Source organism: Emydura macquarii, unplaced genomic scaffold (assembly GCF_026122565.2).
Source record: "Emydura macquarii macquarii isolate MOO-44397 ecotype Brisbane River unplaced genomic scaffold, CSIRO-AGI_Emac_v2 contig_1253, whole genome shotgun sequence".
Lineage (NCBI taxonomy): Eukaryota > Metazoa > Chordata > Testudines > Chelidae > Emydura > Emydura macquarii.
In genome coordinates, this window is record NW_027131390.1 from 68,116,886 (window position 1) to 68,130,753 (window position 13,868).

At 36.9% G+C, this 13,868-nt stretch overlaps 1 protein-coding gene across 4 annotated transcripts in view; it reads left to right on the forward strand.

The window, feature by feature from the left end:
• The window catches only part of NCKAP1 (NCK associated protein 1), a 116,632-nt gene that overhangs the window by 43,558 nt on the left and 59,206 nt on the right, over positions 1–13,868 (forward strand). For all 4 annotated transcript variants that reach the window (XM_067549077.1, XM_067549078.1, XM_067549079.1 and 1 more), the window contains 7 exons: positions 23–113; positions 1,142–1,279; positions 2,284–2,332; positions 3,911–4,067; positions 5,703–5,759; positions 13,391–13,487; positions 13,695–13,801. In XM_067549077.1, the coding sequence (XP_067405178.1) occupies positions 23–113; positions 1,142–1,279; positions 2,284–2,332; positions 3,911–4,067; positions 5,703–5,759; positions 13,391–13,487; positions 13,695–13,801 (696 nt within the window). The remainder of the gene's footprint in view (positions 1–22; positions 114–1,141; positions 1,280–2,283; positions 2,333–3,910; positions 4,068–5,702; positions 5,760–13,390; positions 13,488–13,694; positions 13,802–13,868) is intronic.

A 13,868-nucleotide genomic window follows, 5' to 3' on the forward strand; every position in this document is an offset into this window, starting at 1 on the left:
TTATATTTGTTGTGCTTTTTAGTGATAGAGAATATCCACGTCTTGGCCAGATGATAGTGGATTATGAGAATCCTTTAAAGAAGATGATGGAGGAATTTGTACCTCACAGCAAAGTATGTTTGAATACTTTTCACAGGTTCATAGTCATTGTTGATTGAAAGAAGCATGTATGTGAAAGCAAATTTACAGGCTATAAGACGACTATTTAAAAAAATAACTGGTTTCTCTTTAGGAATTAAATTGTTGTTAGCAGATTTATGAACAAAAGAGACTCCGTTTATAAACTTTGTCAAACCACCCCTTTGCCTGTCAGGAAAAAACCTAAAACAAAACTGGTTATGCTTCTTGACTATAGAGCAGATATATGATGCATTGTTCATTTGGAGTATGGTAGCCTAGAGGCCACAGTCAGGTTCAGTACCCCGTTGTGCAGCCTTCATACATCTACATAGTAAGACCCAACCCTGAAGAATTTATCATCTAATTTTTAGACAAGATGGAAAAAGTGGGTTTATCTCTATTGGGGAAAAAAGTAATTGGCTGGCAAGATAAGGGTAACTGGCTGCATAGGTGAACTAATAAACAACTTGTTGAGTCCAATTAAATTTTTCTTCATTCATAGATTATATATAAAATAAAAGTCTCTGCCATTTTTCATTTTATTTTAGTATAATCCACTCTAATTCCTTTCCTTTATAACAAACATTTTCTAGTTTTCCATTATTGAAAAATACAGTACCTTATTTCTTCTGTGTGAGCAGTAAAAGGCAGTCGGGATTTTACTGTAGTGTTTAGCCTTATAAATATTTTAGTAGACAATTGTGATTATTGCCAGTATGGATGTAAAGTTCCAAATTGTTAGGGAACAGCTAGTTTTAGGCAAGGTTACATCAAGGCTTGAACTTCAATGTTAGTCATTAGCTGTTCAAACTGCTGAAAATAGCAACTATTTGGCTGGTTGATTTTAGAACAGAATACTGTGCTAATGAAGTAGAATAGGTTCTAACAACAGTGTAGATATTATGACTGATGTACAAGAAGACATACAATGAAGTACATATCTTGGATATTTTCTAAATTAAAAAACAAAGCATTTTGTCTTGCGTAGTTCTTCTAATTAAATGGTTTTTTTGCTTCCTAGTCCCTTTCAGATGCTCTAATTTCACTCCAGATGGTCTATCCCCGAAGAAATCTGTCAGCTGACCAGTGGAGGAATGCACAACTATTAAGCCTCATCAGTGCCCCGAGTACAATGCTTAATCCTGCACAGTCGGACACAGTATGACATTTTACCTTGAGTAATATAGTAATATTAAATAGATTTTTCTGTGAAATAATTTAGTTGTGTGTGTATCTTTGATAATTGGATTACATATTATTGAATATAGCTATTTAATTCGTTGACTAGAATTGAGCTTTTCTGGGCCATTTTTGTACCAGTAATAAGTTTGGTAACATTTGAGTATTTACAACTGCAGTGCAGAATGGAATTAATTACCTAGTTAATTGTAAAACTTCCTTTGTCTTAACACATACTTCCATCCCCAGTTCATAGTAATCATCCTCTGAAGGAAAATATTGTGGATGTTATTGGGTGGGTGGGAGGCAGGGGATAAACTTTTATATAGTATCTAGGGTGTTGATGGGGAAACAATGTCAGCGCAAGATTTTTTTCAAAAGTGAACAGTGACTTTGGATGCCTCAGTTTTTGAATGCACATTTAGCACTTCATTAATATCAGCTCCCTTCTAAATGAGCACTCAAAAGTCACTAGTCACTTTTGAAAATCTTAATCTAGAAATATTAGATATTCTTATAAAAGGGTCTGCATTGCTTTATTTAATTTTCCATTTTGCGTTGGTCACTGGACATTTAATTTCCTAAATTTTAATGCTTTTTTTGAGATTATAAAAAATTATCAACAATTGTTTATCATTTTGCTCAATAGACTGGAGACACAATTAAGTATATGTGACCAGGAATTAGAAACTGATTTTAGACTCAGTAGGTTTTTTTGTAGCTGAAGAGAGTTGAGTCTCTCTCTAAAATAAATGATTTTATTGATGCTTAAGCATCAGCTAAGCTAAAAACAGTTTATGAAACATAAGCAATCTTATTTGTTCTTGATATTAGGGTAATGTGTCCTGACAGGCTCTTGTGAGGAAAAACCTTATTGAATTGTTGATTTTGTATAAAAAGCTATATTCTATAAAATGTATTCATTAGAATTAATTTTTTTTTACTATGTATCATTAATTTACTACAAATTACTTTTTCAAACAGATGCCATGTGAATACCTCTCTTTGGATGCAATGGAAAAATGGATTATTTGTAAGTAAATCTTTAAGAGATTATCCCTTTTGAGTTTTTATACTTCTATAAAGTGCCCATTTACTTCTCAGAAAGCTGTACTTAACGCATGTAGAAAAGCTGTACTAATGCTGTAGAATGTGGCTTGACTAGACCCCTTAAATCCTTTCATTTGTACAGCATATTATGCTTTTGTATGTTTTTTAAAAATTAGTTTACAGCATCTGTTAGATTTTAATTTTGTATTGAGTTTTTTCAGGTTCTTTGTGACAGTAATTTTGTTGTTTTTGAGTAACTTTTATTAGTGATAATTTAAGTAGTGCCATTAATTAATTCATACCGCTGATCATTTTGGTCTTTCATTGCTGTGGTAGAAAATAAAGTGTGTATATTTTCAGTGTCTAGCGTGGCACACGACTGTGAGTGCCAATCTCATACTGTCAGAAAACAGAGCAGATACCCAGCTGGTGGTATATTCTATAATTAGATTTCACCAAGCTACTAACAAATGTAAACTCCTGGATCACTATATTAGTTTGACCATAGAGTCACAGACAGTTTCCCTTAGGTTCTCCAGCCCATTTTGCCACCCAGACAAACCTGATTTAGCGATAAGTCTCATAAACAAAAAATCATATCACATCAGGTTACTCAATCCTAAAGGATCAGTCGCTTACCCAAGATCAATTTGGAACTCTGGATCTCACACTAAAGACAATGCTGGCAGTCAGTTATCTAGTAAAGTAACTAAAGATTTATTGGCTAAGGGAAAAAGAGTTATTGAGAGGATAAAGCAGGCAAAATACATTAACAGGTGAGTAAAAATGTGTAAATCCAAAATGATAGCAGAGATCTGCTAGTTTCCCAAAAGTGTTTCAGGGTTACCCAGAAAAACTCTGGGATCTCAATCTTGTTTAGATATTCCATTCTGTTAGAACCTAAACAGTCCTAAGATGAAGGATCATTCCTTTGAATCAGTAATTCTATCTTCTTTCTTCAGATAACAATTTGACAAGTGTTTTTATTCACTCCCTGCCTCCTTGCTTTGAACTTGGTATTTCCTGTTACAGCCATTAAGTCCTTCATTAACATTTCACAAGGTTTCTTGGAGGAGTAATTTCAGTTACAGGGTTATACATAAATGCAAATGTTTGTAATAGCAAACAACAATCCTTCATTAGTCTTCATGAAGTTTACACATTAAGTACAGTCTCATCTCAACACAAACACACACTTTTGATCTAGGGTTAATTAGTTACATTAATGTAATGCAATAGCAATCAACTGGTTATAGATAAGTGAAGACAATACCATTAACATTTCCTTTGAACTAAACTAATATACAAGTAAATTGGCCTGATACCTTTTGACACTCTTTTGATTTTTATTAGCATATGAGTGAATTAGCCTGTAATTCTGTCCTGAGCTGGCACCTGTGTATACAGCTTCATATATACAACTATATATGTAATCAGTATATTAAAACTGTTGGTTTGGCAGTTGGCCACAATAGTCCATTCAGTAATTCTAAAGTTCTCATGTTGTCTTTGTATTTCTGCTCTGTGACATTTAATATCAATCTTGAATTTTCTTTTGAAGTTGGGTTTATTTTGTGCCATGGAATCCTGAATAGTGATGCTACAGCTTTGAACCTTTGGAAACTCGCCCTTCAAAGCAGTTCTTGTCTGTCTCTATTTCGAGATGAAGTTTTCCATATTCACAAAGCTGCAGAAGACTTGTTTGTGAACATAAGAGGGTATGGTATTTTCATGAATGTATTGTTTTAGCAAACCGTCTTCATTGCTTATAATGAAGTTAGAAATTGTTATTCCAGCCATGTGCTGTGTCAGTATGGGAATTATATAACAACTTTGATTCATGGCTGCAGAATGTGGAAATGCAGTTGGAGAGGGTGTAGGAGATTAAATTCTCATGACTGTTTCATTATTAACATTATGGCAAAAGATTAACACATTTTTATGTTGGACTTGCAAGTTTTCATGACAGTTTTGCAAAGGTGAGCTGTTCCATGGTCTTGAAATAGAAACATTTTCCATTTTTCAGAATGCATTTTTCTAATCCCTTATTGTTTAAAATGTCACATGTATCTTAAGATCATGTTAGAAGTACTGAAAATACAGTGAAATATAGAGATATTTTGTATTAAAAAATGGTACCTGTTGAATACACTTTGAATACACTTTGATTGTTTTTAATAATATTTGAAAGTTTGTTGCATATGTTTTTTTGCCAAAGATAATTATTAGATATATTAGAAATGCAGAAACAAAACAAACAAATCCCCCACTGTGCTTTAGTTCCTAAATTGGGCACCTGTTTGTGCACTGCTTTTAGTTTCTGTACAAGCATCTTTAGTGCTGCTGGATCAAAACTGCACAGTGTGTTCCAGGGATTTTGTTTAAATTTACCATTGCTTGAACAGTTGGTTAGAAAACGATCTATTTACCTGCTAGATGAAAGTTCTGCATGCAGATTTTCAATATTTACGACATTTAAGCCATATATACACTAGAGCTTATGTCGATATAAGTTATGTCGCTCAGAGGTGGAATGATGTAAGTTACACCAGCCTAAACACTGGTGTGGACAGTGCTATGTTGGTGGGAGAGCTTCTGCTGCTCACAAGGGCTGGAGTAATTAAGTCAACGGGAGAGCTCTATCCTATGGCTTAAAGCATCTTCACTAGCACCCAGTCAGCTGTGCTGTTGTAAGTTCTGTAGTGTAGCTATAGCTTTAACTTAAAATATAGACGGTTCCTTTTCAGTGCATGAACTGAAGGATTCTTATCATTCTGAGTAGTGTCTTATTTATTTTATATCAATTTAGACATGATTTGGCAGCTAATCTGTCAATCAGCAAGAGTTAAAGTAATTGTGTATACCATGGGTTTTCAGAAGGTGTCAGAGGGTCATGATCACTGGATTCTAATAAATGGGAGTGATTCTGGTGGTGGAGTGTGTGTGGGGTGGAGGATGGGAAATCTTAGCTATTTGAAAGCTACAGCTATCTGCAACAATTTTTGCAGTCAGCCACTAAAATACTGAAATTGAATATTTCACAATGAGGAAGGAAGCAGCACAATACATTTTAATGATTTTTTTTAAGGACTGGTATCGCTCAAATAATTGAGGATAAAAATATAAATATAAAGTATGTAAAAACACAGGAAACTGAGATCTTGATCAAGGATGGGTGTTTCTTGATAATGATCAGAGGCTCATCTAATTAACGAGAGTAAGGTAGTCCTTATCCATGAGGGCTGTTTGCTAAAGGCAAATTCCCTTTGCTGTGGAGCTACAGAGAGTATTGGGCCTTAGCGCTTGCTGAGACTGTTACTAATACTTGATATTTCACTGGTTCTTCCTTGCAGCTACAACAAACGTATTAATGACATCAGAGAGTGCAAAGAAGCTGCTGTGTCACATGCGTAAGTATCTTTTATAAAACTTTTTTGACAGCCTACTGTGGCTTTTCAAATTTGAATAGTGCTTACCTTTGTAAAAAACCTAAAACCACCAGCAATGTTAACTGGAACTTTTTCATAACATGCGTGCATTTAAGTGGAACCTTAGACAGAGCTATTGACAATTTGCTGTCATACTAAGCTTATTGTTCTTGGCTTTGTTTTCTTTTTCCTTCTTGAGAGAAGTACGTTCTTGTGTCCTGCTGTTTAAAAACAAACAAACCAAACCCCCTACTTGAACGAATTTTTTGAATTGACAACTATGGAAATCGAGTTTTTGAACTTCATATTAAGTCAGATCAAAATATAGATTGGTATTCACTGTTTCATCAATTGTCTATTTTAAACAAAATGTGGAATGTGATTTAATTTCTCAATAGTTGTAGGTATGTAAACACTTACTGATAATGGTGCTCCTGTGCCAGTGTTAAGGTTGTGTCATGACATCTGTTCAGGGATGGATCTTTCTGAGTCCTTTAAAACTGACATGTTTAGTTGGATTTCTTTGAAATTTGGTGTATCTCAAGAGTCAAGGTGTAAGGTTTGTGACCCAAATTTGGAGTCGTTTGAGTCAAGAGTTCTGGAGATATAAGCCCTGGAAAATATTAGCCATTTCAAAAAAATTCTATTTTTTTTTGCCCATAGTTAGAGAACAAACTATTGATGTGATGGGGGTCAAAATAGTCTCAATCTGTAACATTTTACCCTAGATAGTGCATGGGACCCACTCTGTTTGGGGGACTCAGAATGAAAACAGTATTTTAAAAAATGTATATTTTTTACAATACACATTTACCAATACCAAAAAGAAGCTAGAGGGGTTTTCATTCCCAGAGTTTTGTACGTTAAATTCAACATTTGTAAGTGCTCTGAAATCCAGACGGTTACTCAGATTGCTGTGAAATTTGATGTGCTTCATGCTGGCTCATGGTAATGTTAGTGATTCACATGTGCAGTTGTTTGACCAAAGGGTTCCAGAGTTACAGCTCTCCCTCCCCCTCCTCCTGCCAAAAAAACCATCTGGTGCCTTGTATTGTTAAAAAGATACTAATGGGTGGATAAATCACAGACCTCTTGGTTGCTGTGAACTCACTCTTTAGTTAACACATCTAAAGATAAATTATTCTTAAGACCCCACCTAAGAGAAAAGGATTTTTGACTGTGTGGCTCGGAGTTACTATAATTTGTGATTCATGTGTGGCAGTTTTATTTGGGGAGTGGGGGTATAAGCAAGGTATTTGGGGGGAAATTACATGTGAATGCCTCCTGGGAGAGAAGAGGTGTTAGGGGGTGGAGGCATGCGGAGGCAGATATGGGGTAGAGGGGGGTTTGGAGTGCATATGGGGAGGCGGATAAATGGGATGGATAGTAGGGGAGTTGAGAGAGGTTGGTGTGTCAGAGGAGAGAGGGACAGCACCCTCAAGCTTGGTCAGGGCACCCCTACCCTCCTGCATCCTCCAGCTGTGTCAGTGCACCCCTACCTTCCTGCACTCCACACTCTTCTAATGCACTCCTACCTTCTGAACCCTCCAGGTTGACCAGTGCACCTCACCCTCTCTGCCTTCCCAGCTGTGCCAGTACACCCCAAGCTGTAACGTGCAGCCCAATCTCCACTGCAATCCCCCCCACTCAGTCAGTGCATCATAACCTTCTGGCATCCCAACCATCCTGTACCTCCCAGCTCTCTCCAGTGCACCCGAGCCTGTCTGCTCCTGATAGCTGTGCCTGAGGGAATTGGGATTTTTAAGAACACTTTTTGTAGATTCCCAAAATGCCAGAATTTAGGAAGAAATACATCTGGTTAAAAAATGTGGTTTAGAGGACAACTGAAGGCAAATATAAAACGTGCGTGTGTGTGTGTGTGGGAAAGAGAGAGAGACACAAATGGAAGAAAGGTGAAGTTGATAGTAAAATAGTAGTATAAATCAGAAGGTAGGAATTGTAGAAAATTGATGGGGGAAGCAAAAGGGCACAAGGAGCAATCAGTGGCCAGTAGAGCTTATTGTCCTTAAGAGATTTTTAAGTATATTAGGAACAAAAAGAATCCTAACAATTCTATTACTACATGGAAATGGTAAAATTATTACTAATACTACAAAAACACACGTGTTAAATATTTCTTTTCTGTATTTGGGAGAAAAACAGATGAGGTAGTCTCATCATATAACTCTTTCCATTCCACTAGTATCTTAGGAGAATGCTAAACAGCAGCTACTAAAGATAGACATTTTTTTTAATGAGCTGGCCCAGGCAACTTCCATCCAAGCGTTTTTAAAAAAAGCTGACTGAGGAGCTTACTTCACCATTAATGTTGATTTTCATTTAGTCTTGGAGAACTGGGGATGTTTTAGAAGACTAGAAGAGAACAATGTTGTGCCAATATTTTAAAAGGGTAAACAGGATGACCTCGCTAATTATATGCCTGTCAGCCTGATATCGATCCCAAGCAAGATAATGAAGTGGCTGATAAAGGAACTGATTAATAAAGAATTAAGAGGGTAATATAATAAATGCCAATCAACTTGGACTTAAGGAAAATAGATCCTGTCAGCCTAACTTAATCTTTTTTTTTTTTTTTTTTTAAAGAGATTTCAAGTTTTGATTGATAAGATGACAGTGTTCATTTAATATGCTTAGACTTCTGTAAGGTATTTGACTTGGTGCCACTGTGACATCTTCCAGAGTACAGTCTGGACTGTTGAACTGCTGTGTCCCTTTAGCTCTTCAGTCCCAGGTGCCTTTTACACTACTTTGCTAGTCACACAGCCATTAGTGTGTAAAGTCACTCCTAGCAAAGTTACATGAATGCTTTCCCAGCCACTCATGAACAACATACAGCTTTGCATCCCAGGAATGTGCGCCTTGCACAGCTCAGGACCTCCCTCCCCCGAACAGCGTAAACTCATTAAAAGTCCGTCATTCCAACAAAAGGAATGATTATGCAAGAGTCTTTAATCTGAATAGAGCAAAAACAACGAGAGTTCTGTAGCACTTTAAAGACTAACAAATAGTCTTTAAAGTGCTACAGAACTCTCGTTGTTTTTGCGGTATACAGACTAACATGGCTACCCCTCTGGAGCTCTTATAATCTGAATAAAGATTCCCCAAACACTTTGATCAAAACACACTGGTTTAGATAAAAGAATAAAAACGAGTTTATTGACTAGAGAGAGAGAGATTTTAAGTAATTATAAGTGGTAAAGGCATAAAAGCCAGAATTAAGTGCAAAAGAAATAAAAGATAAACATGTAAGCTATTTCCTAAACTTTACCAAGCTGAATAAGGTTCTCACCCATAACTTTAAGCAATCTATACTAACTGGAAAGCCTGCCAGTTAGGACCACTCCTCCCAGTTCACTGATGGTTCTTTGTCTTTCAAACAGTCTTGCTGCAATGAATAGAGATGGGGGAGCAGAGATAATGTGTAGGTCACTCTTTTATTTTATACCCTCCTCTTCTCTTTGAGGAATACCTCCCCGCTAGGGTGCAGACAAAGCAGTCCCCTGTGTATGAGAGTTTGAAATGTCTTTCAGGTGAATTGTAAATTTCTTGTTCACGCCTTCTGTATATGTGAAGTTTGAAATGTCTTTGGGGATGACATGCAAATCTTTTGTTTACAGTGGCAAATGGCAAATGGTTGCTTCAGTAGTTAATAGCTTTCTAACACTTGTTGTCAATCCTTTGTTAACACTGAGGAGCTAGTCTGTGGGCATTTTTCCAGAACTACAAAATATTTCAGTAACAATCATATAGTAGAATCTTATAAGTTCATACACAGCGTTGCAATACATATTTCAATAAGAAAGTAATGTTTAGTAGATTGTGTTTTCAAATGGTAACTCACATGGCATACTTTGTACAAAGTATATCATAACCATATAAAAGTGGTGAAGATGGAGTACAGGGTGTCACAACCGCACAACGTCTTGATTAAAAAACTAGAACAATATAAAATTAACTTGGCACGTATTAAATGGATTAAAAACTGGCTAACTGATGGGGCTCAAAGTATAAACAGAATCCTTGATTGGGTGGTTTCTAGTGGGATCCCGTAGGGTTCAGTTCTTGGCTTTATGCTGTTTAACGTTTTTATTAATGAGAATGACCTGGAAAAATCAAAATAATGACTGATAAAGTTTGCATCTGACACAAAAATTGGGGGAGTGGTAAATAATGAAGAGGACAGGTCACTGATACAGAGCGATCTGCATTACTTGGTAAACTGGGCGCAAGCAAATAATATGCATTTCAATACTGCCAAATGTAAGATCATATATCTAGGAACAAATAATGTAGGCCATTCTACCTGGGGAGCAATTACTGTGAGAAAGAATTGGGGTTCATGGTTTATAATCAGCTAAACATGATCTTTTGGTCAGCTCAGCGCTGTGGCCAGAAGAACTAATGTGATCCTGGGATACATAAACGGGAATCTTGAGTAGGAATAGAGAGGTTAATTTACCTTTGTATTTTGCACTGTTATGATTGCTTCTGGTATACAGAGTCCAGTTCTGGTGTTCACAATTCAAGGAGGATGTTGATAAATTGGAGATGATTCAGAGAAGAGCCAAGAACATGATGAAATGATTAGAGAACATGCCTTATAGTCATAGACTCAAGCTCAATCTGTTATGCTTAACATAGAGAAGGTTAAGGGCTGACTTGATTATACTCTATAAATACCTATATGGGGAACAAATATTTAATAATGGGCTCTTCAGTCTAGCAAAGAAAAGTATAACACGATCCAATGGCTAGTTGGACTAGCCTGAGTCACTGCCCTTGCTACCCCAGTTAGGCTGCTTTTTTTAGCACACTAGATTGAGCATGTCTATGAAGTCTGGACATCACACCTCTCAGGACAAATGCAGACGTACCGTTACTCACAGGATACCACCTCAACCTACAGTCTCACTTAACCATCATTAAAGCATTGGAATCTTCTGATATTTTGCCTCGCTGCTGACAATATAATATGCCCTGCTACTGACAAAACCTACACAATTCTGCACAGAAATGAATGATGTATACTGCATCCGGAAGGTACACGTGCACCGTTTCCCTTTCCTCACAGACATGAGGATGCAAAACAGATCTCGTATCACTATCACATTTCTGTCACACACCTCAGAGTAATCCACAGATCTTGCAAATGCACCTCTACCAAGCAAAGCTCATTACTGCTTCCATGATTCAGTACAGCTGCATCTGATACAAACCACACTCATTTTATCTGGAGCATATGTGGGTAATAAGTTTTTAGATAGCTCTTGTATCGCAGCTTACTACTGGCAGTACCCATTGTAATAAAACCCTGTTCCCTGCGAATTATAACATGCACAATTCTGCATTGAAATGGTGCATATTGTATTCTGAAGGTACACGTGCAGCTCTTCCCTTTGCTCACACACATTGGTGTGTGTGTGTGTGTGTGTGTGTGTGTGTGTGTGTGTGTGTGTGTGTGTGTGTGTGTGTGTGTGTGTGTGTGTGTGTGTGTGTGTGTGAGAGAGAGAGAGAGAGAGAGAGAGAGAGAGAGAGAGGTCGATTTCCATATCTCAGTTCTGTCATGCATCACATATCTCAGTTCTGTCATGCATCACAAAGTAATCCACCTATGTCCTTAGATCACATATCTTCCTAGCACAAACACACTTTTTACCAAGTAGACCCAACTTCTGCTTACTCCAATTAGTGTATGTAGACACAAGACAGACTGCACCTTCAGTATGTGCAAATAATTCCTATTGGCAGCTCCAGGGGAACAGAGGGAAGGTGGTATGGGCAATTTGATTGTCTCCCTTTTATACTTTAGTAGTGTCAGATAGAATCCTGTGAGTGAGATTAAATGGGTTGTAAATGCAGGTGAAGAGCTTGTGCATTTCAGCAGCAGTGAAGTTGGTAGAGTAAAGATATGTATATTTATGGAGTATATGGAGGCTTTGCTGAAGGAGGGCACAGTTAAGATTTCATGGGCAACCTTAACACTCTGCATTTCCTGGTTTTCAGAAATTTTGCTCAACTCAGGGTTCGACGGGGACAACATACCACCAACCAGCCTTAACTCTGTATTAACATAGTTTTTTGCCATTGACTCTCTAATTTACCTGTTTTAACATGTGTTAGGTATTTTAAAATACAATACACTCCTAGTTATTTGAATTCCCTTTATCCAAAAATCCTAGTTATCTGAACCCACAGTGTCCTGCAAATCCTAGCAATATAGGGACAGAATACAGCAGCCCGACCCCTTTCTCTAAACAAAATGTGTCTGATTCATGCTGTACCAGTGCAACAATGTATCAATCCACTGTATGATTCTATAGCTGCAACATTGTGTCCAGTTCAAAGTGCAGGCTGTGTAACTAGTTGTGGCAACAGCTGCATCTCTAGGCAGTGCTCTTCTATCATGAAAGCCCACAGCTTGGGACATGACCCCTCCTAATGATCAGAGGAGGGTGGTGTCTCACTGACAACACAATTGTGACTTAAGAGTCCATGTCCAGCCAGAGATGATCAGAGGCAGCTTGAGAACGAAGACAGCCAACAGGGCAGGTGGGTTCTATAGGGGAGGGACAGAGTGCTATCATTCATGGTTTCATAGCCAAGAATGACAACAACAGAAGCCAACTGAGTGAAGCAACACCCCTGAGTGACTCTTGAGCCTGCCACTCCTCATTATGCTCCCAGTCCGCAGCTAAAATCTACCTCAAAATAACACTTCATTTTATCTGAACCCCTGGTTAGCCAAAAAATCGATGTTCCCTTAGGGCTGGCCATTAAGATAAATGGGAGCATATCATACTTAAGACACACATACTGGTTACCCTAATAGCCATCTACAGGCTGGGCTTTTAAAGGTGAATTAGATGTCTGAAAACTCACCTTTTTCTCATTTTAAGACTCAAAGTAGCTGAAAAAAATTTCCTGCTACTTTTCTGTGAAGCATAAAACTCAATGTGGCATTTCCATTAGGCAATAATTTACAACATAACAAGTATATTCATGTAGTTCAGGAAGTTCCATTCCTTTTTCTGCTGGGCATTGTAATCTAATCGACTGTTGAAGAGAAATGCCGTATTCTGTACTTGTCAGACAACATGCTTTTGTGTTTATCTTTTAAAGAAGATTTGAAATACTTTATAATAATACATCATCAAAGTAGTCAGGTAGTTTATGCCCCAAATTTAGATTTATTTAACAAATTTTCAAGGGACAGTTATTTTATTTTAATTTATGCATTCCCCCAGCATTTTTTTAATTCTACACATTATAGCATTGTCATACTAGTGCATGAGCACTCATAGTAACTGACCAGAAACCATCTCCCACCTGAGTGAAATACAAATTGAAAAGTGTTTTGAATAGTTTGTTTTTAAATTTCTCAGTGATTGAGTGTTACTAATAGAGTTGACATTTTTAACCTGACCATATTCTTTCAAGTATTGAATTTTGTTTGAAGTTGGTGAAATATGAACTACGAGTATTAAGACCAAAACACTTAATCTAAAAATAAAAATCTTTACCCGCACCCATTTTTATAGTGACTAAGAATGGATATTGATTGATAAATTTCACTCTTTGTTCTTTTAATACAGTGGGTCAATGCATAGAGAAAGACGCAAGTTTTTACGGTCTGCACTGAAAGAGCTAGCTACTGTCCTGTCCGATCAGCCTGGCTTGTTAGGTCCCAAGGTAATTACAAAAGTTATTTTTGATGGGTATGTAGTCTACTACGTTTTCTTTCAACCTTCTTACAATAAGCTAATTTTTAACAAGTTTTGGAAAAAATGCTGCTTTAAAAAACGTAAAATCTATACATATAAGATGTTTTATTTAGGAACTAATGGTCTCTTGCAATTCACAAAATAACCACATTCAATTATATTTTTTCTTTTCCAGGCCCTTTTTGTGTTTATGGCATTATCCTTTGCTCGTGATGAAATTATTTGGCTTCTTCGTCATGCAGATAACATGCCTAAGAAAAGTGCAGATGACTTCATAGATAAGTAGGTTAACAATATTTAGTGTGGTATGTTAAATCTGTACACAGAATGAAGAGGGGAAATATATTTG